The sequence below is a fragment of the Piliocolobus tephrosceles genome, chromosome 10 (genome assembly GCF_002776525.5).
Source record: "Piliocolobus tephrosceles isolate RC106 chromosome 10, ASM277652v3, whole genome shotgun sequence".
In the NCBI taxonomy this organism is placed as follows: Eukaryota; Metazoa; Chordata; class Mammalia; order Primates; family Cercopithecidae; genus Piliocolobus; species Piliocolobus tephrosceles.
In genome coordinates, this window is record NC_045443.1 from 78,660,862 (window position 1) to 78,685,801 (window position 24,940).

Consider the following 24,940-nt stretch of genomic DNA (forward strand, 5'->3'; position numbering starts at 1 on the left):
GAGGGAAAAAATATCTGATGAGTCTGAATTTCTAAGATGACATATAAAACTCGCAGTATTTCAACATGTAGGGGGACAGTGAAGTTAATTTCCATTTACTATGAATCTTTAGTCCAAGTCCAACCTCTAACTTAAACAAATTATTAATTTTGGGAATAGAAGACTAAAGAAACACAAATCATGCAGATGTTTATTCTTCCTCCTAGAGGTGGACATTAGCCAAATTGTTCTTTTTAGAATGTTATAAATTATTTTGAAAATGTGAACAAAGTGCCATGAGTTCATGCAATAGCAGTGTAAAAAGGAGTCTGGTTTGTGATGAGAGCAAAGTAAATTTCAAGCAGAGCAAACCAACTCAAGAAAATAGTTCCAGAAAGCAAGGTCAGAGAATTATACAAGCTTTGGCTAAACAAGCTTTTTGCTTTATAAGCAGCAACACAAAACTACTATACCATCTGTTGTCATTTTTCTTGACTGCCCAGATGTTGTGGTTAACCTAAATCCCGCTGGTAATGTTTCTGAGGACCCAGGCATCATGCTGATTCCATGTACTTCCCGAGGAGGAAACTGCCTTCTCCAGGTTGATCCACGTCTAAAGTTCTTGTCATCACTCTGCCAGTACAGTTAGAATGTGATGTTACGAAAACAAGTAAACTAGTCCATGTGCTTAAAGCAGTGTGCTTAGAAACATGTAACATAGATTATTTACATTTAGTCTGTCAAGTATACATATGGAATCATGCTTTATCGAGACAGTTCTATGATTCCAAAACAAGACTATAGGAGATTTGATATATAAATTTTTAAATAAAACTTTTCAGACAATTTCAGATTTAAGGTCGACATCTACACAGTAAATGTCTTTGAAAGCCTAAAATAAGTCACCAATGTTTTCCAAAATAAATATTGGATATACATTTTTCCACTTTATGACTACTGGTTTTATGGAATGAGACAATATACTTAATTGAATCAGTTGTTGAGTAGACTACATTTAACTCAGACACTTGAATGAAATGACTTTTATGTACACAAATACAATGTAGGTATTTATTTCAGGGAAATCTATATTTCAGATGACATGGCTAATAGGAGATACTGTAGCCTATTATTATATCTGTACAAGTACAAGAAACTCTAAATATGTGATTTGTGAAGTTTTAGGTGACACAGAATTAATTTGCAATTTGTTGAAAAATCTGTATAGCCTGGATACCATCCTTTCAATAAGTACATGTGGTCCTTGGGTGCCACTGAAAGCATAATGTTACCCTGGTTACATTTTAATAATATGTATTTTAATATACACAGAGGCAGAGAGTCACATCTCATTTAATTGACCCAATAGACTTTTTTCCTAGTTCATTACTATCAGGAAGCAACATTATACCCTACATAGGCTAGTGTCTCTACTTGGACAGATCCTACGGTGAATCCACATTTTAGAATGTAGCACAGCAATTACATTTTAATTCTGGTTGCTGATTTTGTTAGGCCTTAATGAAATAATCTCTTCTCCCTGTGTGTATACACAAAGTACTTTTACAGACACAATTATTTTCCTCCAAATTGGCAAGTAGCAATGTATAATTCAGCAGTTAATGAATATTATGTGTCTAATTCTGAGGAAAACATGAATCATTCCACATAGGTCTTGTCTTCTCATCTCACTGTTTCTTACCTAGGGAAGGACTATCTATTCCATGAAGTTATAGCCAAGTATATGTTGTGTATCCTAATATCTCATTTGATTTCATTCTGGCATTTGGAATAATAGGTCTATAGTCACTCAACACACTATGTTATAGTGAATAACTCTATAAGGTAGTCTTTGTAGACTGCTATATTAGTTAAGGGACATGTAAAGTCAATCAGGGAAAATTAAAATCATTTTTATATAATAACATATCCACTGTTTCAATCCTTATCATTAAAACCTACATTTTGTTTCAGTGTGGTAGCCATTTTGCACATTAAGAGATGTCTGCTACTCTTCCCAACTGCTGTATTTTTCATAGTCCTAGACCTCCAAATGTGTGTAAATGTAGAAAACAAACAGAATTTCACAGTTGCAACCTCTATGACTTCTTGATTCTTGGAGAAGTTTTTGCATTAAGCATAAATAGTCTTCAGTTTTATAAAACACTATGTTACACTGTAGAGCTACACAACTCCTTACAGTGTTGTAGCTAGGGGCTTAAAAATAAGTCAGTTTTGGCCAGGCGTGGTGACTCATGCCTGTAATCCTAGCAGTTTGGGAGGCCGAGGTGGGAAGATAACCTGAGGTCAGGAGTTCGAGACCAGCCTGACCAACATGGAGAAACCCTGTCTCCACTGAAAATACAAAATTAGATGGGCGTGGTGGTGCGTGTCTGTAATCCCAGCAACTTGTAAGGCTGAGGTGGGAGAATCGCTGGAACCCAGGAGACGGAGGTTGCAGTGAGCCGAGATCACACCACTACATGCCAGCCTGGGCAACAAGAGCGAAACTCCATCAAACAAACAAACAAACAAACAAACAAACACAGTTTTTTATTTTATTCTATTTATTCATTTAGACGGAGTCTTGCTCAGTCGCCCAGGCTGGAGTGCAGTGGCGTGATCTCGGCTCACTGCAAGCTCCGCCTCCCAGGTTCACGCCATTCTCCTGCCTCGGCCTCCAGAGTAGCTGGGACTACAAGTGCCCACCACCACGTCCGGCTAATTTTTTATATTTTTAGTAGAGACAGGGTTTCACCGCGTTAGCCAGGATGGTCTTGATCTCCTGACCTCGTGATCCACCTGCCTCGGCCTCCCAAAGTGCTGGGATTACAGGTGTGAGCCACCAGGCCCGGCCAAAAAAAGCCAGTTTTTAGAGTTGAGGATTCCTGACTTCTGTTCTTTCAACATATTGTTAATGCAGAAAGTTAATAGAACTATAAACAACAACGTCATGGGGAAACGTTTTCATGAGATAGGGTTAATTCTTTTAATTGGAGTCAAAGTCTGTATAAGCTTGTTGACACCTCTCAAATTATTTCAGTGGAATCTGAATGTGATCAGCAAAACCTCAGAAATAAGTCGACTACTGTTCTAAGAAAGTTGATTATTTTTGCTCACACTAAAAATAAATAAATAAATACATAAATAAATACATATATAAATAAATAAATAAATAAAATTGAACAAAAGAGACTAGAGGGTTTAAATGACAAAATTATATTTTGTGCTTTTAAAAATAAGCAGCAGCAGCAGCATAGTTTAAAGACAAAGAGTCACATCTCATTTAATTGGCTCCATAGACTTTTCTTCTAGTTCATTACTATCAAGAAGCTACCCCACACCTGGACAGCTCCTAAGAGAACGTAGCAATATGACAAGTCTTCAATAAATTTTTATTAGAAATTTTTGCAACTTTTAAGAAAGAATAATTGTATTTTAAGGTGTATAAATTTATAAGACTACCTTTTTGAATCAACTAGTAAGGATTAAAAAGACTGTCATGCAACTTAAAAGACTAGGCTTTTAAAAATATTAATCATTATTCTGATTGAATAAGAGCATGAATTTAGCAGAAGTTAGCTGAGTTAGATAAGACTGTAGAACTTATCTCTTTATAAATCCCCACCATAAGTATAGAGTGAATTTTATAATACCAAGATTATCTGTCCTGCCTATTTGAATATAGAATGATTGGTCCGTATTTGGATTTGCTGAGCTCTTCACAAAATAATTTTAATCAGCTTGTCTTTGTGGCAAGAAACACTTGTACTTTGCAACACAGAATTATGCATCTCTTTATTTTCTATTTCATGCTCAGGTTTCCTTCCCACTTCTTCCAGAAAGATCCTGTAGAAAAACTCAGAACGACTATTAAAATGTCTACAGTCCACAGCATTTGCTGATGTCCCTTGTATTCATTCATCTTGGGAGGCTACTTACATGTTTATTATTTTCCAAATAATTTAATATGAATATATTATATAGTGATTCTATACTCAATATAGCTTTCAAATTCTATGACTGTTAAAATGTTATTTATCTGTTTTGAAGGAAAACTCAGCATCGATATACAAAATAATATAAAGCTTCCCATTTATTGAAGCAAGTTTTATCCTCGTTTTAATTTTCTAAAATTTCCTGGCAAGATATACTGATATTTGAGAAATAAATGCACTCTTTATTAAAAAGCTGAATATATCAACATTAGTGTTTTCATTTTTTTCTAATTGTTTTAAAAAATGTTGCCCAACATTTTGCAGTCACAACTTATAAAAAAGTTTTGTAAATTACTTTTCAGTATCTCTAACTGCTGAAATGATAATATTTATGAATTAATACAGCTGTTTCCAAAATTAAGTAATAAGATTGAACATTTAACAACAAACCTGGAGAAAATTCTTGATTCTAACCATAGAACAGTCATCTGATTAATTTCTAGGCACTATTCAGTAAAAACAAAGATGGTCTATCGTTTTTCTTTTACTCTCTCAGATCTCTTTTGAATAACAGGTAGACTTACTTCATCCAGTCGCCTTTCAGTTCCCAGGGCCAAGAGGTTATTGTATTCCCTTTCAAGAATCTGCCTTGCCTGTTGACGTCAAATTACAGTTACCATCACTGAAATCACATTTTATTTTAAAAATCATGTAGCTCATATTTATCTGAGAATGTATTATAAAACATACTTTATTTATGGGTTTTAAAGTTTTTAGTCCTCCATGTCTATTATTAGCTATTGTAAATTTTAACTACAAAAAATATATATCCTTTTTTTTTTGTTTTTTTTTTTGTTTGTTTGTTTTTGTCTGTGAACAGTAGAGAGACAGCTTTGCATAAACGTCTGAGGTCAAGAGGCTTTGGTCTCACTTCGTTACTTTATTTCAATTGAGTATTTTGTTTAATATCTGAAATACGTAAAAACAAAATAAAAAGTGAAATTGGACTGCCAAATGTTTATCAAACCTATGCAGGTAGTTCTCAAACCTGGCCAACGATTATCATTTGAGGAAAGTTTTGATAATAAAGATTCCAATGCCCTATCTCTTGATAACTGATGTCTTAGGACTATGACATGAGTTGCAGGTTTTATTTTTTATTCATAAGGAACTATACTGATTAAAATTATTATCCAGTTTTGGGAATCACTGGCATATCCAATGCTAACGGTCTGTATAATTCATACATGTAAATAGAAATGACTGTCTCTCAGAGACGCAGAGACTGGTGGCCATCTGTCAGGGATTTCATCTAGTGGAATCTGGCATTCAGGTGGGAGACTGGGCCACACAACTTCTAAATCCCTTTCTTGTTTAATTGTATGATGTTTCTTGGCTAGAAATCCACTAGCCTGAAATTAAAACTCCAGTGACATATTTCAAACATTGAGCTAACTTTCATTAACAATCATGAATACACAGCCATTTTTTTTTCTAAAAGTTTAGGTTATCATTAGATAAACCAGAACACATTGAGACTACAGCAAAAAGCGACTTACCTGGGTGTTCTGTGTTGGAATCTGTAATAATAAAGCTAAGCTGCTGTAGTCAAAGTTTTCATCCAGGGCTATAAGTGAGCCATGCACACCGCTCTCAAGTATATTATTTGCATATTCTCGAAGTCCAATTGCTTGTATCCAGCGAATAACTCGGTCATTGCTCCACACCAACACGTCTAGGAAAAGAGATGCATCATTTTAGGATGCAGTATTTTCCATAGTAGAACCACTGGCTGAAATGAGCCATGGGTATCTGGCCAGGTCACATTTATGCGGATTTATTCACACTCTAATGCATCTGGCTCCCTTCATTTGCTTGTAATTACTGTTTTAATAATTAACGTTTTCGAGTCTCTATTTAAAAAGTTGTTCTTTTTCAGAGTGTTTGTTATACCTAAAATGACAGCACTTCAGTCGCATAGAACAAGGTGTCTGTGTTTTTCTTGTTTTCATACTAGAGCCCTAGGAGTCTGTCTGAAGTTCAATATTTTTACCACCAGATGGAGACATTTCTTATTTGTGTCTTGATACATGCCTCTTCAGTAAACAGCAGATGAGATTGTAATACTGTCTTTCATCAGAAGTGTTTATTAACCACTACCTAAACATGGGCATATAGAATAGAAAATTTTTTTTCACCTGAAGTAATATATAAGAACAGAACAGTAAAATAATATAGGGCATCAACAGATGGATACTTACTTTACTATTATATTTCAATGCATTTTTCCCAATCACATGCTAACGCAAAATTCAAGCATTCAGTCAAATGTCAAAAATTGCTTCCACTCTATTGAAAGTAATATTCTATTGAGGAACAAAATCCTTTGATTTTTATTTTCTAATAATAAAACTTCTAGAGAAAAATGTCATGTTTCTTTTTTTTAGATAAAAACATCAAATTATGTTTTGTCATTTATTTTCTTCAATATCTTCCCATTAAAAATTGGCAGAATGCTACATAAAAACCAGTAAAATAGGACTAAAATAATCCATAGAAAAGAAAGAATTTTAAGAAACTTAAAGGGATATGAGAAAAAAATTAAAACATTTTTACTACCCATAGAAGGGGAAAGGAAACTATAATTACTATTTAAGTAAAAGTAAGTTTCCTGTCTGATTTTTTCTTTCTAATGAAGTGTATAACTTTTTCAGAAAAAGTATAAAAATCTTTCAGGAAATATTCTTCAACTTTTAACTGTTTTAAATAACTGTTTCAATAAACCTTTGAAAAGCACGTTTTAAATATGTTTTGATGAGTCTTTGAAAAGCCTTATTTATCCTATTTTATTCATTTATAACCAATTTAGGTGTTCTTGTGTATAATTTTGAAGCAATAAAGTGATAGCACAGACCCACAGAAGTTCCCTCATGCACCTTCTCAGGCATCATTCTCACTTAACAGTAACCAATATTCTGACTACTTTCATTATCGAATCACCTTGCCTGATTTAATTTTTTTTTAGCTTTTCATACATAAAATCATACAATATGTACTTTTTTGTCTGCCTTTCATTCAATATGTAATTTATCTATGCTTTAGCAAATAGCAGTGGTGTGTTCATGATCATTGCTATCTAGCATTCCATTGCTTGATTATGCCGCAATGTATCCATTCTACTGTAGAGGGACATGTGAGTAGATTCCATTTTGGGTTATTAAGAATAGTGTTGCTTGAGGGGCAAAGGATGGGGAATGGCAAGGGATAAAAAACAACAGATTGGGTACACGGTACACTGCTTGGGTGATGAGTGGACAAAAATGTCAGAAAAATCACCACTAACCAAATCACCATATAACCAAACAGCACCTGTTCCCAAAAAACTATTGAAATAAAAAAAAAAATAGTGCTGCTTTGAATGTTGTTATACATGTATTTTGTATACTTACATGTTACAGTAGAATAAATAACAAGGAATAGAATTGTTATATGTTTACTTGTTAGCAGATATTGCTAAGCAAATTCCACTTTCACAATTTAAACTCACATTATTAATGTCTGAACATCTTCATCTTTACCAATGCTTTGTGTTTCCCATTTTTGTTTTTGTCTTGCTTAATTTTTAGCCATTATGGTAGGTGTGTGGTATTATGCATTGAATTGTGTTCCCCCAAATTCATGTAGAAGCCCTAACTTCCAGCACCTAAGAATGTAACTTTACTTGAATATCAGGTCTTTATAGAAATGATCAATTAAAATGAGTCAATAGAGTTGGCCCAAATTCAATAAGATGTTATCTTTCTTAAATGGCAAAATTTGGAAATAGACATGCACACATGGAGAGCACTATATGATGATGAAGGCAGGGATCATGGTGATGTGCCTACACGCCAAAGAACATCAAAGATTGCCAGCAAATCACCCGAAGCCAGGGGAGAAGCAAATAACAGATTCTTCTCAGTAGGAACTGACTCTGCTAACACCTTGGTCTGGAACTTCTAGTCTCTAGAACCGTGAGACAACAAATTTCTGTTGTTTAAGACACACAATCTGTGGAACTCTGATACAGCAGCCCCGACAAACTAGTATATGGGGTGTCTCATTGTAGTTTTAATCAGTAACACCCACTATGAACTGAAAATGTCTGATCAGTTTTTACATGCTGTATTTTACATCTACATAATAGATGTGTACTAATTTGCTGTATCTTCCCTTCTATTATTTGAAAATAGCCAACTTATTTCTAGTATGTTTCCTGCCTTAAAGTTTATATTCTGATATTAGAAGAATCATAGCAGCTTTGGTTAATATTTGCACGTGTACCTCCTTTACTAATAAGTTTTCTATGTTCTTATATTGAAAGTGTGTCTGTTGTGTACAGCATATCATTGTTTTTCAATCTGTCTTTAAATTGAAATAGTTAGTTCTTGCCCATTTAGTATTATTACTTTGATATTTGAGTTGAATTCTACCATCTTTCTATTTGTCCTACCTGTTCTTTGTTCCTTTTCTCTCTGTCTTGCCTTTTATTATGTTTTCTTATTTTATTCTACCACTCCATTAGCTTTTTTTTTTTTTTTTTTTTTTTTTTTGAGACAGAGTCTCACTCTTGTTGCCCAGGCTGGAGTGCAATGGCATGATCTCTGCTCACTGCAACCTCTGCTTCCAAGGTTCAAGCAATTCTGCCTCAGCCTCCCAAGCAGCTGGGACTACAGGCATGCACCACTATGCCTGGCTAATTTTGTATTTTCACTAGAGATGGGGTTTCACCATGTTAGTAAGGCTGGTTTCATCTCCTGACCTTAGGTGATCCACCTGCCTTGGTCTGCCAAAGTGCTGAGATTATAGGCATGAGCCACCATGCCCGGCCCTCTGTTAGCTTTTTATATTTACACTTTATATTATTGTTTTAGTAGTGGCACTTAAAGTTTATAATGTGTTCTTTTTAGAGTCTATTATAAATTATTCCTTTTATTATTTTCTAGATAATGTAAAGACTTTCAAACAATTTAATTTCACTTATTCCCTTCCGGCCTTTTGCATTATAGTTATGTATTTTAATTCTATGTAAAATTTAAGCCCTGCAGATATTATTGTTTTTACTATTATTATGAAATTTACCCATACAGTTTTCATTTCTCCTCCATCATGTGTGCATTTTTTAAATTATCTTTATGATCATTTCCATCTGCCTGAATCACTTATTCTAATATTTCTCTTCTATTTGTTTTTTTCTGGTGAAATAATCTCTCAGATTTTGTTTGTCTGAAAGTGTGTTAATTCTGTCTTTAATATTGAGGGACATACTTCAAAGTAAGAAGTTAGTTTGATTCACCGTTTTAAGGCTATAATTCCATCTTCCTCTAGCATTATTTACTTGAGCAGTATCAGTTATCTTATGTTGTACCTTTGAAATTATTGTAGAGTTTACTCTGGCAGATTCTAAGATTTTGTGGCATGAGAATTCACGGTTTTCAGTAGCTCTATTGTAATACGTTTAGATGTGTTTTTATTTTCCCTTTTGTTTATAGTCTCACGTGGGGTCCATCAAGAACTTTGAGTCTGTGGATTATCATTTCAATTATTTTCTTTTCATGTCTCCACCAGTATCTTTTCAAATATTGTGTCTTTCTTATTGTCTCCTACCTCACCATGTCCAATGTCTCTAATGATGTTTTATATCACTCGTCCTTTTTGTTTCTTGTCATATGTGGGGCTAGATGTTTTCAAGTGATCTTTTATTTCACTAAACTCTCTTCTATTGTTAAACCACCTATTGCATTCTCAATTAAAGTCTTTATATTTCTCACTTCTTCAAATTTTCATTTGATTATTTGTTAAACATATTGACTCCAACTATATTAAATTCTCCATTTTGTCACTTATATTCCTTGCATATTTTTAATAAACAGTGTCAGGGTCAACTAAGGATATCTTTCTTTTTTCTGATTTTATCATCTTGGTTTTCCTCATTTTGGCCATTATCTGACATGTCTGAGTTTTTCTTTTACTGGCTCTCACACAATATGATTAAAAAATTGCAGAGGCTCTGAATGTCAACTTCTTGAGAGGACTTTGCTTTTATGTTTTTCTGAAGTTATAGTAAAGGCAGATCAACTCAGTTCCAATTAAGGATTGAGATAAATCAAGGCTAGATTTCAATTTTAACATTTCAAAATAAAGTCTAGGAATCTCCTTCACTATAGTAACCATTTTACTACCTATATGTGTTCTATAATATGTTCCAAACCTCAAATATATATAATAAAATTTATTTTTAACATTAATAGACATAATAAATAGCCTGATCTCTTTAAGTTTACCCTTAGTCATAGGGTGTGTCTTATCAGAGACCTCAAATTGAAGTGTATTTGGTGGTTAAAACCTTTGCTTTTTTTTACTGTATTATTATGAGATTACAAGAGTTCTCTTTCTAGATTTATTGCCCTTTGGCTTTGGTTTTCTGTTCAAATTTTATCTTATAATTCCATCCTTTTTGGAAGTCCACAAATGTCTCTAGAGGAGTACAGTCTTACTTACTTTATTATTATTATTTTATATAGATTCTTTGCTCTGGAAGGCCCGGCAGTTTTGGCACCTCTAAATTCCAATCCCCACCACCGCCCAACTCCGTTCCCTGCTTCTCTGTTAGAAAGAGGAAAAACAGTAGAGAATGACAGTTTCACCATTCCTTACATTTCTCTTTTTTCCAAGATCATAACCTCTCAAGTCCTGTCCCTCTTAATTGGTTTCTACTGTTTTCAAATAGCTCCTTATTACCATTTATTGATTTATCTAGCCTTTCTATTTCTTCTTGGTGGAAGATTGGTCTGACTTAATGTACTCCAATCTATCAGAAGTAGAAGTTCTTCAAATTAGTTGGTGTCCTTTCTGTCTGTGCCAATCCACAGTGCTATCTGTATATGAATCTGGAAGTTGTACATATATCTGTCTCACATCTCTCTACTTAACTCCTTTTGTGGATTGAATGATCTCATTTCGAAAGAAATGTCCTAGATCTTTCTCTGGATTTAGGTAAGAAGAAACATGAGAGGAATGCCCATGTCCCACAGTCTTATTACTAGTAACTGCTGCATCCAAAGCAGACTGAATTTCTCCAAGAAGTAGGACGTTTATTGTCCCCCCTCAGAGTTTTGCCTCTTTCTTCCCCGCTGGTCTTCAGCAAAGCAAAGGATTTCCTTAATATTCTTTTTTATATAAAGAAATTTTATATTATATGTGCTAATTGCCTCTCTGAGTCAGTTCTAAAGTGTAGCTTTTCCTCTGTGTTTTCCTTAGCCTATTCCATTGGGGTTTTTGGACCTCAGAAAATGGGATGTGAGTTGGTTAGCATCACATTTTGGCTGTATAATCAGCTGCTGTTAATAGTTATTGATTCATTCTAACAACTGGTTACCCTACACTTGAACCCCAAAAGCTAGGCAAGTGCTTGTGGGTGGCAACAACAGTTCTCCATTTAATTTTACTAAACACACCATTTTTAAAAAATGAACGTGACAATGCTGTCAATAATTAAAACAAAATCCAGTTTTCTTTGCACTAGATGGATTTGTAAATAGGGAGTGTTTGGTTTTTTCTAGAGTTAGGTTTATATTTTGATAGTCTAAGACATATTATATGGTCATGATATTTCTGCAAATATGTGCCCATCAAAAATTCCATCGTCACACCTGTAGTTAAGAGTAAGCAAATATTTAACATGATCCATTTATGAGGCAAAGGCAAATAAAGCATGAATTCAAACTTTTCCTCGTCAGAACAAAACACTTCCTTTTGTTTCATTTTTAAAGTTAGATCCCTTTCCATAAATTTCTTGACCTAAACAATAAATGGCTAGAGATCAGTGTTGACTGATTCTTAGCAAAAAATAAAATGTTACTAGGTTCTTGATATTCACATGGTCTTTTCACTTCAGAAAACTATTCACTAAGGTCAAGGTTAAATAACACTTCAGATAATAAGAGACCCCTAGTCACAGTTGAGAATTATTCCTGTAAATGTCACCAGATCGTCATAGGAAACAAGCTATTTATGATCTCATTCACAGCTATTTATCAGATAGAGTTGTGTGTGATCATAGTGAATCATGACAGTTTCTTTTTCCTCAGAGCTACACTCTCATCAGCAATTGCCAAATACTAATATAACATTTGGTATAGGGCCAACCGGGTAATTTCTCTCCTTTAGATCTATCTATATGTGAAACATTTCATGTGGTGAGCTGAGGCATAATAAAATGCAATTGGATAAAAATACTTCAGAAAGGAAACTACAAAGTGGTATCCCATGGGTAAAATCTATCTGTGTGCTAAGACATTCATTGTGTGGTCAAATGCAAACTTCCTTCTGGGGGGTCTATCTTTGATCCATTAATTCCCAAATTTCAATTCAACTGAACAGCAATGCACTGAAAACAACCTGCAATTTCCTGGGGACCCAAAATAAAGTGAAATCAAACAACTCGATTTTGATAATGGAAAAACACTTTCTTGCTTTGAAGTAATGCATTAAATGAAGTGTTACAAGAAATCCATTGTGAGTCTGTCTACTCTCCAATGAGCCATACATAGAAAACTATTTTTAACCAATCACTTTTACACGCATTCAAGTCCATTCCATTAGAACTAATGTACTTTCCAAGACCTGCCAAAGATAAAAGTAATTTCTGACATTGTTTATCAAAAATGTAAATGATAGAAACCTAAAAAAAATCTTAAATAAAGAATAAAACAGCACTAAAAGTTAATATTGGAGAATGTAATACACACTATTTTATTATCTAAATTAAGCCTTAAAAGAAGTGAAGATGAAAACAGAGACTCATGCCTACCTTTGAACAATTAATGTAATGTAGAAACACCCACTAAATTTGATGTAATGCTTGCACATATCAACTCTTGGATAATAGGAAATGGAAATATCACTAATAAGTATCTTAATATCCAAAATTTTCCTTAAAAATTTTGGTTGTATTTTCCTTAATATTTTTCTTCTTTAAACAACAAAAGTGGATTGATTAGTTTTAGCAAAAAATGCCCTCACATTATCTTAAGTGAAACAATTCAGAAACAGAAAGTCAAATCCCTCATGCTCTCACTTACAAGTGGGCACCAAATAATGTGTCCAGGTGAACATAGAGTATGTAGTGATAGTCACTGGATTCTCGGCAGGGTGGGAGTTTGGGAGGGTGGCCAAAGATAAGAAATTACTTAATGGGTACAATGTACACCATTCAAGGGATGGACACACTAAAACCCAGACTTCACTACCACAAATATATCCATGTAAGAAAATTGCACTTGAATGCTTTAAATTTAAACCAAAAAATACCTTTACCTATATCTTATATCCAATCATGTATTTTTTTCTTCAACAACAACAGTAATAAAAATAGAATGGTCTCTAAGAATATAATCTAACATACTCCTCTTTTGAAATTATTCTTTCTCAGGTATATTAAGGTACTTCTCTTTTGAAATTATTCTTTCTTGGGTATATTAAGGTACTTCTCAAAATTTAGATGATTAGTTTTTAAATACAGTATTTTTTCTAACAAACCTGCAATATGGAGTGCCTTTTCTTGTTATTCAAATAAAATATTTTTGGGCGCATAGCAGTTGAAGCAATTTACTATGTTCCTGATAATATTACCAGCTAAAATTATTAATGAACTAGTTTGGTTTATAGGGGAAAATCCTTATATCATTCCTGCATAAAGTCACTATATAATTTCTTTAACTATACAGTGCTACAAAAATAAAATTGCTGGGCACTGAAATAAAATTAAAATGATATAAACCAAAGATGAACTGCCATAAAAATGATATACCATGTTTCTCTGAATCATACTGAGAATGTTCCATTAAAAGTTCGACAAAAATATCTGCATGGTGACATCTTTAGTACAAGCAGAATGTATAATTAATAGGTTCACATAAATAAATCTCAATTCAAAAACTCAAGATTATTCCCCAAATGGGATATTTACCCTATAACTTGGTGATATCATTTCTGTATTTTAATTAGAAAAGAATGGAAAAAAAAAAAAAAAAAAAAAAACAGTAACACTTCTAGCCAAATGCTTATGCTACTTACTGACCATTGTAACACATACAACATTTTAGGTTAATACAAGTGAAAGCTAAAAACCCCAGAATAAAGGCATTTCATATGAAAGAAAGACACATTACCTTTTATTTCGTGTTGGCTTGCTTCCCGTCTTCTTTCTAGTTCTTTTCTGTCATAATTCAACCTCTTTAAGCACATAATTCCATATTGTAAACTTGTTCTTTTTTTAAATAAAAAAATTAAAAAACAAAAACAAAAACAAAAAACAGTGAATTTACCTCAGCAGGTGGAGAAAGTTTTCTGATTAGCCATAGTCAACACTATGCACTGCTTCTTAGGGCAACACGTTAATAAATTACATTTGCAATGAAATCCTCTAGTATTGGAGGGAAATACATTTATCATTATTCTAAGCACAAAATGTTTCTAAGGAATAGAAAAAAATGTTTTCAAAATAAGAAAAACCATAGTTTTAAAATCATCATGGATTATATTGTTCATCTTTGTGTCTTTGTCTTTCATCCAGCTATTCCTACATTAGGTGCAGGCAAATTAATATTTTATTCATTTGAAAAGAATTTAAAGTCCCCATTATGGAGACAGTAAGGAATTTATAAGAAATGGATACTCTCTTCTTAAGTTGATGAGAAAAATAACACAAAACATGAGTAAGTTAAGTAATAGGATAGAGGACCAAATACTAAAATGAGTAGCTCATAACTCTAAGTGATGCAGAAGCATGTAAGAAGAACAGATCAGCAGATATTGAAACTGAATGAAAAGGAAATGTGGAAGGAGCAGAAAATTGGTTGATTCTTATAAAGGATCAAGTAGCAGAGACGGGTTGACTCAGGAAAATGGAGCATTATGAACAAAAGATTGCAGATGAAAATTTAAAGGTATGGTTAGCGAGATCACACATTCCAGAGCTGAAAACCCATTCTAGGAAGTAAGGAGGAATACAATTACACATGGAAAATAGAGCATTTGAAGGAAAGCCTTGAATTGTTTTTAAGTATGAAATACAAATAATTGATACAGAATTACTGGACAATTTTCAGAGGAGGAAGAGGTGACAATAAAAGTTTTCTGTTTGGCCAGGCACGGTGGCTCACGCCTGTAATCCCAGCACTTTGGGAGGCTGAGGCGGACGGATCACGAAGTCAGGAGTCCAAGACCAGCCTGGCCTATATGGTGAAACCCGTCTCTACCAAAAATACAAAAAGTAGCCGGGTGTGCTGGCGTACGCCCGTAGTCCCAGCTACTCGGGAGGCTGAGGCAGAAGAATCGCTGGAAACCAGGAGACGGAGGTTGAAGTGGGCTGAGATCACGCCACTTCACTCCACTCTGGGCAACACAGTGAGACTCCATCTAAAAAATAAATAAATGATAAATAAATAAATAAAATAAGTTTTCTGTTTAAGGAAAAATAATCTCATAGCAAAATAGGAGATGGGAAAATAAGTAATCAGAGGAGACAGAAAAATCAATTCAGGGTTCAGTTCTGCCAAAATAAGGACAACAGTCATGAACTTGAAAGGAAAGTCGATAAACCAGAGATGTTATGAGAGAAAAAATGAGAAGGCTTAGTGACATTAGATATAAAGATGCAGAAGATGTGATAGGAAAAAATAATCTGTAGACTTCAAGAGTAAAGATCATTGATTATCAGTGATACTTTACATGTTTAGGAATATAAGCAAATTTAGACATACACATTGGTCAGGCTACACTTACTTGTTAGATGCATTTCTAAGCCCTGTATTTTAATAAAAACAGTATTGAGTCAAATATTTCAGAATCAACGAAAAATGGAAAGAAAATTTCATTAGGCAAGTGTTGTCAGTTGAATTGCATTCCCCTAAAATTTACATGTGGAAGCTCTAATTCTCAGTAATTCAGAATGTGATTACATTTGGATACAGTGTCCTTAAAGAGGTAATTGAGTTACATGAGACCATTAGGGTGGGCCCTAATCCAAACTGACTAGTGACCTTATTAAAAAAACATTTGGACACTTGGGGACAACAGGAATATATATTCACAGAGAAAGGCTTATGTGAGGACACTGATAGAAGGTGACCATCAGCAAGCCCAGGAGAGAGGCCTCAGAAGAAACCAGACCTGCCGATTCCTTGATCTTGAACTTCTAGCCTCCAGAACTGTGAGAAAATGAATTTCTGTTGTTTATGCCACCCGTCTGTGGTCTTTTGTTGTGGTATCCCTAGCAAACTAATTCAGTGGTATACTAGATAATACTGACATAATCACTATCACAGATTGGGCAACCTGAGATTAAACCAATGCATCTTGATCAGTTTCTGCCAAGTTTTGATATGGAATACAAAATTATACTATACAGAGGATATATAATATTATGAAAATGTCTGTCAGATGGAAGACTGGGCCCAAAAGACCATGGGATGCAATATACAGTCAGGTACTACTTGCTTTAAGTCAGAGATTAGCATAACTTAAAAATGAAGTTTGGGTATTTCCCAGAACAAACAAAAAGCAAATCATTTGAGTATTTTTTTTTAAATTTGATCATTATAGAAAACATTTTACTAAAGTAATAAAATAGCATTAAAAGTCAATCTAGTGAAGAATGGAAAAACTGGACCCCAAAAATCTAATGCAACCATATGAAATATGAAGCCCTAAACTGCCCATGACAGGGAGCTCACTCACTACCTCACAATGTATACACTACAAGGCAGCTGAGAGTGGTACAAAGATGTTTCTTCTAGTAAGTAGAAGTCACTCACCCTAGTATCTACACCTGTGTTAAATGAAAATCACATGCTCAACAGAGAAAATATAATTCTTCTATCACATAATAATGATCTTAAAACATAAAACTTAAAACATAAGAAAACTTATTTAAAATCTTCCTTCATCCAATTTAAATGTATTTAACTACTTCGACTTTATCATTGGACTTCTACCACCTTACAACAATTTGATGCCCATAAATAAATGCAATTTATTTTTGTTATGTCACCGTATGGTAGCACTTTTGTGGTCCCTGCCGATAAACACAGTCTAAACATGCCTTGTCAAGCCATTAACCAAAATGGAGAGTTTCGTGCTAATGATACATTCCTTATCATTTTCACACAAGTTTCTGTTAAATTATGGATTCTCCATCCAGCACTTTAATAGGTTTTTAAAAAACACTGTTATATTTATCTTCACCACATTTAATTCAACAGTGTCAACAACGGCATTAAAATTCAAAATATCTCCATAAGTTGGAATCAAAAACCCCAATTATCCTCTATTTATCCTAATTTTATGTCATCAACATATCTAATTTTTATACCATCTTCAGTAACTGATTAAATGTTGGACAGGAGAGAAGCAAATACAGTCTCCCAAGCCAAAATCATCTATGGTTATATTTATTAACTTATCACCACAATCAACTATATGTGAGAAAAAAACAACCAAAATCCAGCTGACATTGTTTCACCTAACATAAACACAGCATTTATGATATGGTGTAACAACAAATCCCTTTTTATCTGCTGGATGGTAAACAACTTGAAAAAAGACATTGCCTGTTGTTCATCTGCGTCCTCACAGTTATCTAACACAGTATTGCTTTTTTCTGAAATTAATATACAAATAAGCAAACTCACTAAAAGACATAGAAAAATAAAAAGCACAAATATGTCTTAGATGAAGAATTTCTTCTCAAAGTTTTTCCTAGAATGTTACTAAATTATAAAATTTATAACCCCATATTTTTGTAGAGTTGAAACTATGAATATTTGTTTATTCTTTCTAAATAATTTTCTAATAGAAACACATACAACTATAAAATTACAAACATTGGATTTTCAAAGAATCTCACAAAAAATAGACTTATGCTCTATGAGAAGAATTTTGTACACATATATTTCCATGAAGTTCGGGCACATAATATGCACATAGCTCTAAATTAGAAAGTCCCTGCAATTTGCTGGATGAAGATATTTTTTCCAAGTAGATGTAAACAAACAATGTTTCAAATGACATACATTGTCTATCTTCTAGACATCCATTTTTGTTTTACTAAAGTATAGGTAATATATTGTTTCATTTTAATTATTCTTTGGCAAAAAAAAAAAACAAAAAACAAAAACCTACCGATGGAAACTATCCACCATTTTTAAATGGACACGGAGATCTTTTTTTGTTAGGTGATCTAACATTCTTGCATCTACCAAGCATTCCATAAAGTAACTTCTGTACTGAGGTAACCCCAAGCTGGGAAGCCATTCATTTCCAATCCACTCATGGTTCATATCTCCATAAGCCAGGGTCTGTAGAAAAACCGGACACTAGAATTGTTTTATAGCAGTCAAGTTTCTTAACCAATCAGATGAGATGGTAATTGGAGAATATTATCTATTATTATAACTGATATTTAATTACTATGATATGTGGAAACAAAGCAAAAATAATATTCAGATAGTATTTGATTTGATTTGATATAAAATGGAACTCTGCATTCATTTATTAAAGTATTTGCCTATTGAAAATGATTGGCTATTTACTTTGTATTCTCAAAAGGAATTATATTTTGCCCACGTATGTATTTTATTAATTAAGAAAGTATTATACAAACTCTGAGCTTTAAGATTTTGTCTTTATATTGATAAGTTTGTTTTATTTGTATCTGTCATTACCCTCTTGTCAATGTCATTATTGCCATTTCCCTCTTATCAATGCCACTACTGCCATTGCTACAGTGTAATGGCAAATGTTGATGTGAAATGCAAACCTCAGTAAACAGAGAAAGGAATAAATGGTTTGGAGAGACAGAATTTTGAAGCTTTGTATGGACATTGTTTAGCAAAGCAGGTCATCAGCTTTCCAAAAAAATCACTGGAAATAATCAGCCTTTTCTAGAAATCAATCAAGATACACTCTAAAAGTAGCAGGGTAGGATCAAAAACTAAGACAGATAACCTAATTCTTTAATATAACCAGTAAACTATTCTTACCAATACTGTTCAAAACAGCTAAAATGAAAACCAAAATCAACCATTACCACTAAACCAGTATTTTAAAAGAACTATTATTCTCTATTATTTTTACAGAATTCCCATTTAGTTCCTTAGCATGTTCTAATTTCTCAATTCTAATATGCATTTCTAGGGAAAATATAACTGCTCCTCTTCTTTTGTGTATTCTGAACAATGATGAAATTTTTATCAAAATCAAAATCAAATACAATCCTATTGTGTGTTTAAATACAGGTCCTAATATAACTACCAAAATTTTTCTTATATTGAAAGGTTTCAATCAGATTGAATATAACACAAATTTTCTCTTTTGGTCATCCAAAATGTGGAAATATAGAAAAAATGCACAGCTTCCTTGCGAAAGTACAGGTCTATTCCAAGTATAGACACCTGTCTCATACGAACATTTCAATAAATGTCAATGGCTCTGTGCTCTGCAACGCCAACACTCGCACCTCCAACCCCTCTTCATACACTTTCCGTTATATGTGAAGGCATGGGCAACTCCAAATAAGTCTTTTCTTTCTTTTTGTTCTCCCTTTAGATCCAACTTGAATGCTTCCTGATTAAATATATTCAGGAGTGATTTCAGAGGAATTTAAGTTTTGGATCATTCTTTTGAGAAAGAAAGAAAAGTACTCTTTTAAAAGAGGCAAGGTATGAAACGGCAATCATCTTATTTTAAAAATATGATAATTAAAAAAGACATATAAAGTATTAACGTAATCTAGATTTACCTATACAGATCAGCATAATATTGAGCTAAGTGAAGGTTTATAATATTATGACTTATGACAGTTTCTTAATTTATATTCTCATCGCCTACTAAATGATATTAAGGGTCTTAAAGCATATGAATCTCCTACCTGGGCCCAGCTTCCTTCCTCAGATTCTTTCTGTGTTAGCAGCAGGAAATGATTAACAAAGCAGGTAAATATAAATTAATTTCAAATCGATACAGTAAAATTTTTCTAGCAGAAACAAAATTGTTATACAAAATGCTTTGTATAACAGGCAGATAAATACACAGATTCTGACTCAGAACCACAGAGATCAATTTTGCAGTTCAAAGGCAATTAGGCAGCAACGACATAGTTTTCAATTAATTCGAATTTAAATGCTAAATTCATAATTTTGTGAACATTCGATTTGGTCATTAGAAATCTTTTTTTAAATTCTTAAATGAGTGTAATTTTCAAAATATAATGTGCTATAATAAAAACTTCTGTTGACAAATATACATATGTATATATGATAGAGAAATCTTATACAAAGTAAATTGGTGAAGTGAAAAAACTGACTGTATCCCTCCAGCAAAGCTTGGAGATAATCAAATAGATTTCAACAACGGCCAACAAAACAAAACGAGACAAAAACCAAGTACAACAAAACTAAACTAAAAACCAAATTAATACATGACATTGGTGTTTTTTTCCATAACAAACTTGAAGATAATCAATTTTTCAAATAAGGATAACACTGAAAAGACATCAAATTAAAAAGAAGCTGATAAAGATAAAATATATGATATGCCCAACTTTGTTACTTTACGTGAAAAAAATGACTTTTATAACATCTTATTTTTAAAAGTGATAATTACAGATTCCCCAAGACTTTCTTTAAAATTGTGCTTTTCAATACCAAATTAACATAACACTTTTTTGTTTTTTGGGGGGTTTTGTTTGGTCAAGCTTGTATCTAAGATGGTAAAGCACAAGAAACCACATAATCATATTAAAAATGAATATTCAATGTAATCTTTTCTATTACCAATTTAATTTGGTTTAGAAACCTGTTACCTGTGAATGTGTCTGATACTAAATGATATTTGGTACAAAAACTTCCAATGTTGCAACATGAATACTATTTATTACATTCTTGCTTATTGTTTGTGTACTATAAGCTCTTATGATATTAGCCATAATCTAACACTATTTCATTTAAAAAGTTCAAGAGAGTACAGTAAAAGAACACTGTAAAAAATGTTAGTTATCATTGCATATGACTATAAAAACACACCCTACTACTCTGGTCTATAGTAAACAAATTAGTTTCCTCATCCAAAGAGCAGCAAAGTCACTTTCCTTCAGGTTCAACAAAGCCATTAAGACTAACCGTTTTTGCTGGAGCTGCAAGATTTTCCATTTCTTCATGAGTCACCCAAACGTTGCCTGAAGGCTAGTGAGGAGGCCCAGAGGGAAGCAGAGGAATCCGTGGGAGGCAAGCAGTGGTAAAGAAGAAAGGCAGCACCTCTGTGAGTCAACAGCAACACAGCAATACCACAGTGCCCTTGCCCCTACCGTGTGCACAAAAGAGATAGCATGGCTGGTTTGCTCAGAGCTTCCTGTTTCTTCTACTCAAAAAGATTAACTAGAAAGAGGCATGCTGTGAAGCTCTTGGGGGGTGTAGATTTAAAATGACATTTCTGCAATTATTAGTCAGAAAAAGAGCATCATCAAAATTTGCATTCCAATGGTATGTGGCTATCAGATCAATTTTTGTAATAACGGTGAACTGATTAAATTTGAACTGTAGAATAATGTAATTTTAATTGTTTACTCAGAAAACAATGGCACATGCACTTTGTTGTGTTATCAAAATTTCCTTCACATAATTTTGATTCTCAATATCCTTCGAAGGAAAAAAAATGGTTGTCAATATAAAGCTGGAAACATTATCATAACTTATCTGGAAAGCGGCATCAGCTTTTCCTGAAAGATTCCCTTTAGTGTGTGTGATTGAGTAAATAGCAAGTGTCCCTGCATTCTTGCGGATGAGAAAGAAGTGAAATGCTATTTTTTATTCAATAAAAGGTATTTTTCAGCCACACTAATAAACCCATGTACTTCCTAATTCTTCACCAGTATCCAATACCATTGTAGAGAAGAACATAGTATAAAAGAAATTGTTTTCTCTAGCAGGCAATATTCTATGATAAAGTCCCATTTGCTTTCTAAATATAACACCCCTTGGCATTAGTTCTATACACTTAATAATGCACAGTTTCGAAACCAAAGTCCACTTAGTAACATACAGATCAGGCATATCATTGAAGGTATTAGCCCCTCGACACCACTTGCCATCAAATTCCATCATTTCTTTATGAACATTGCAAGGTTTTCCAAGTACATCAGTGAAATTTACATCTTATGTATTATCTGCTACTTGTTTGGGGGAAGGTCCAATTTTTAAAGAATTGGTGTAGCAAAGTTTTTACCCAAACATTACAAGTCATCACCATAATTCACTTTGGGTTTTTCTGCCATTCACCTAGTACCACAACTTTTCCTGTATTAAAAGTAATATAATTTAAAATGTAACTATGTATAAATTGATGAGTATAATTTGATGTAAGTGAAATCTTATATATGTATGTGCATACATATATACAGTCATGTACTACATACTGACATGGTAGTCAAGAATGGGGTGCATGCACAACAAATGGTCTCATGATTATAATGGAGCTGAAAAGTTCCTGTCACCTAGTGATATCAGAGCCATTATACCATTGTAGTGCAATGCATCACTCACGTGTTTGTGGTAATGCTAGTGTAAACAAACCTATTGCACTGCCAGTCGTCTAAAAGTATAGCACGTGCAATGATGTGCAGCCCATAACCCTTGATAATGATCATTAATGACTGGGTTACTGGTTTATGTATTTACCACACCATACATTTTTAATCATTATTTGACAGTGTACTCCCTCTACTTTTGTTTTTTAAAGAGTTAACTGTAAAATATCCCCAAGTAGGCTCCTCAGGAGGTATCTCAAAAGAAGGCATTGATATCCTAGGAGATGACAGCTCCATGTGTGTTACTGCCCCAACAGCTTTTTAGTGGAACAGAATATGGAGATGAAAGACAGTGATATTGATGGTCCCGACCCCGTGTAGGCCTACAGCAATTTGTGTGTGTGTATGTGTTTTTGGTTTGTTTGTTTGTTTGTTTTCTGTCTTGGTAATGAAAAAGTTTAAAGAGGGGGAAAAATAATGAAATAGCAGAAAGCTTATAGGACAAGGATATAAAGAAAGAAATTAATTTTGTTCAGCTGTACAATGTGTTTCTGTTTTAAGCTAAGCATTACTTAAAAAGAGTCAAAAGTTAACAAAAAAAGATTTATAAATTACAAAAGGTACCATAAATTAAGGCTAATTTATTACTGAAGAAATAAAAACTTTTTTTTATGAATTGTGTGTAGTATAAAGTATAGTGCTTATAAAGTCTACAGTAGTATATAGTAATGTCCTAGGCCTTCATATTCATTAAGTGTCCTGTTCACATGTACCATTTTTTATCTTTTATACTATATTTTTGCTGTACCTTTTCTATGTTTAGAATATTTGGATACACAAATTCTTACCGCTGTGTTACAATTGCCTACAGTATTCAGCTTAGTATCATGCTGTACAGGTTTGTATCCTGGAGCAATAAGTTATACCACATAGCCTAGGTGTGCAATAGTCTATACCATTTAAGTTTACGTAAGTATGCTCTGTGGTATTCTCAAAATGAAGAAATTGTCTCATGACTCATTTTTCAGAACATATACCTGGCATTAAGTGACATTTGATTGTATATATACTTAAGTAACAAACGGAATTGAGTGGTAAAGATTCATAATTATAAGAAAATTCTATGCACATAAAAATTCCACAGGCTAAGCATCAAATTTATGTGTAGAATTTGTTTTCTTCTACTGTTTTGGAATTTAGAGTACAGCTGATGTTTTTTTCTGTAAGATAAATTTGTGTACACCTATAAATTAAATTTAGAATATAAAAGTCATTTATGTCCTTAAAAGTCCCTTCCTCGTATCTCCTGCTTCTAACAATGATGCTCATTACAAAAGGAAAGTTGCACATGAATATATAACATTACATTACTCAGAATAAATTGTTTTTATTGACTTTATGAGGAGTGTGCTATGCTGAAAAGCACTTTGCACGCATCTGTTACATTCCCTTTACACCAGTTATCATGGCGCTTCGCTTGAGTGGGTGTACGGTTGGTTCAAAGTGAGTTTCAGTGATGATTACCTGAGAATAAATTCATTTAAGCCAATCTTAAATGGCTTAAGCTTGCAGAACAGTGTAAAATCAATTTTACACTGATTTGTGTAGCTTCTGCTTTGAATCGTAATCCAAATAATGAAGATCTCACTCCTTCTTTAAGAAACTACCTGTATTAATTACCTCATACTAGAATAGATACATACATAGTACCTTTCACAGGTTATCTTTAAGTCTGTGTCTGCCAGTCTGTCACCATATTCTGGGATGCAGAACATGCTGGAAGCTATGGTTTTGCCTGTTTATTTCCTCACAAAATAAGTATATACCCAGGGCAATTTTCTAAAGTATGGTTGGAAAACTTTCAGAATCTGCATGTTAGTTGTTTCTGTTTGATATGCAGTTTTACTTGTGAAGAGTACTGCCTGCCCTATATAGTCTTGCAAAATAGCCGACAGAAATAGTTTCTACACAACCTAATCAAGTAGCCAGTAACTGAAGTTTTAACAAGTTTATTTTATAGGGAAGTGCATATGTAGTAAGTCAATTATTCAATCAGATTGCTCTCTCTCCACCACCACTTTAGGGGATGGAACTTGCATCTAAGTACATTGTGAGGGAGTAATTTGGAGCATGAAAATTTCAGAGAAAAGCATTTCTATAAGATAGCTAGATTGGGAAACTTTGAACAACCAAAGGGCATAAAGATATGAGTGCCTTGGGATTCAGGATAAAGACAGTACAAAAAGTAGGTTGGAAAAGCATAAAAAACAAATATTGTACAACTTGGTTGTGGTTCTCTGAGATCTCTGTAAAATTATCTACTCTCTGCCCTGGGTAGCCTGTGCTGCCACCTCCCCAAAAAATGTGTGAGCTAGAAAACGCAAACCAATAGTCGTTTTTT

The 24,940-nt window shown here is 33.4% G+C and overlaps 1 protein-coding gene across 1 annotated transcript in view; it reads right to left on the reverse strand.

Annotated features, from left to right (window-relative positions):
- The window catches only part of PPFIA2 (PTPRF interacting protein alpha 2), a 486,204-nt gene that overhangs the window by 798 nt on the left and 460,466 nt on the right, over positions 1 to 24,940 (reverse strand). Inside the window, exons 23-30 of the mRNA XM_026454621.1 lie at positions 23,725 to 23,782; positions 21,137 to 21,199; positions 19,888 to 19,917; positions 18,141 to 18,316; positions 14,129 to 14,226; positions 5,477 to 5,652; positions 4,502 to 4,570; positions 453 to 612 (exon numbers count right to left, since the gene is read on the reverse strand). Of these exons, the coding sequence (XP_026310406.1) occupies positions 453 to 612; positions 4,502 to 4,570; positions 5,477 to 5,652; positions 14,129 to 14,226; positions 18,141 to 18,316; positions 19,888 to 19,917; positions 21,137 to 21,199; positions 23,725 to 23,782 (830 nt within the window). The remainder of the gene's footprint in view (positions 1 to 452; positions 613 to 4,501; positions 4,571 to 5,476; positions 5,653 to 14,128; positions 14,227 to 18,140; positions 18,317 to 19,887; positions 19,918 to 21,136; positions 21,200 to 23,724; positions 23,783 to 24,940) is intronic.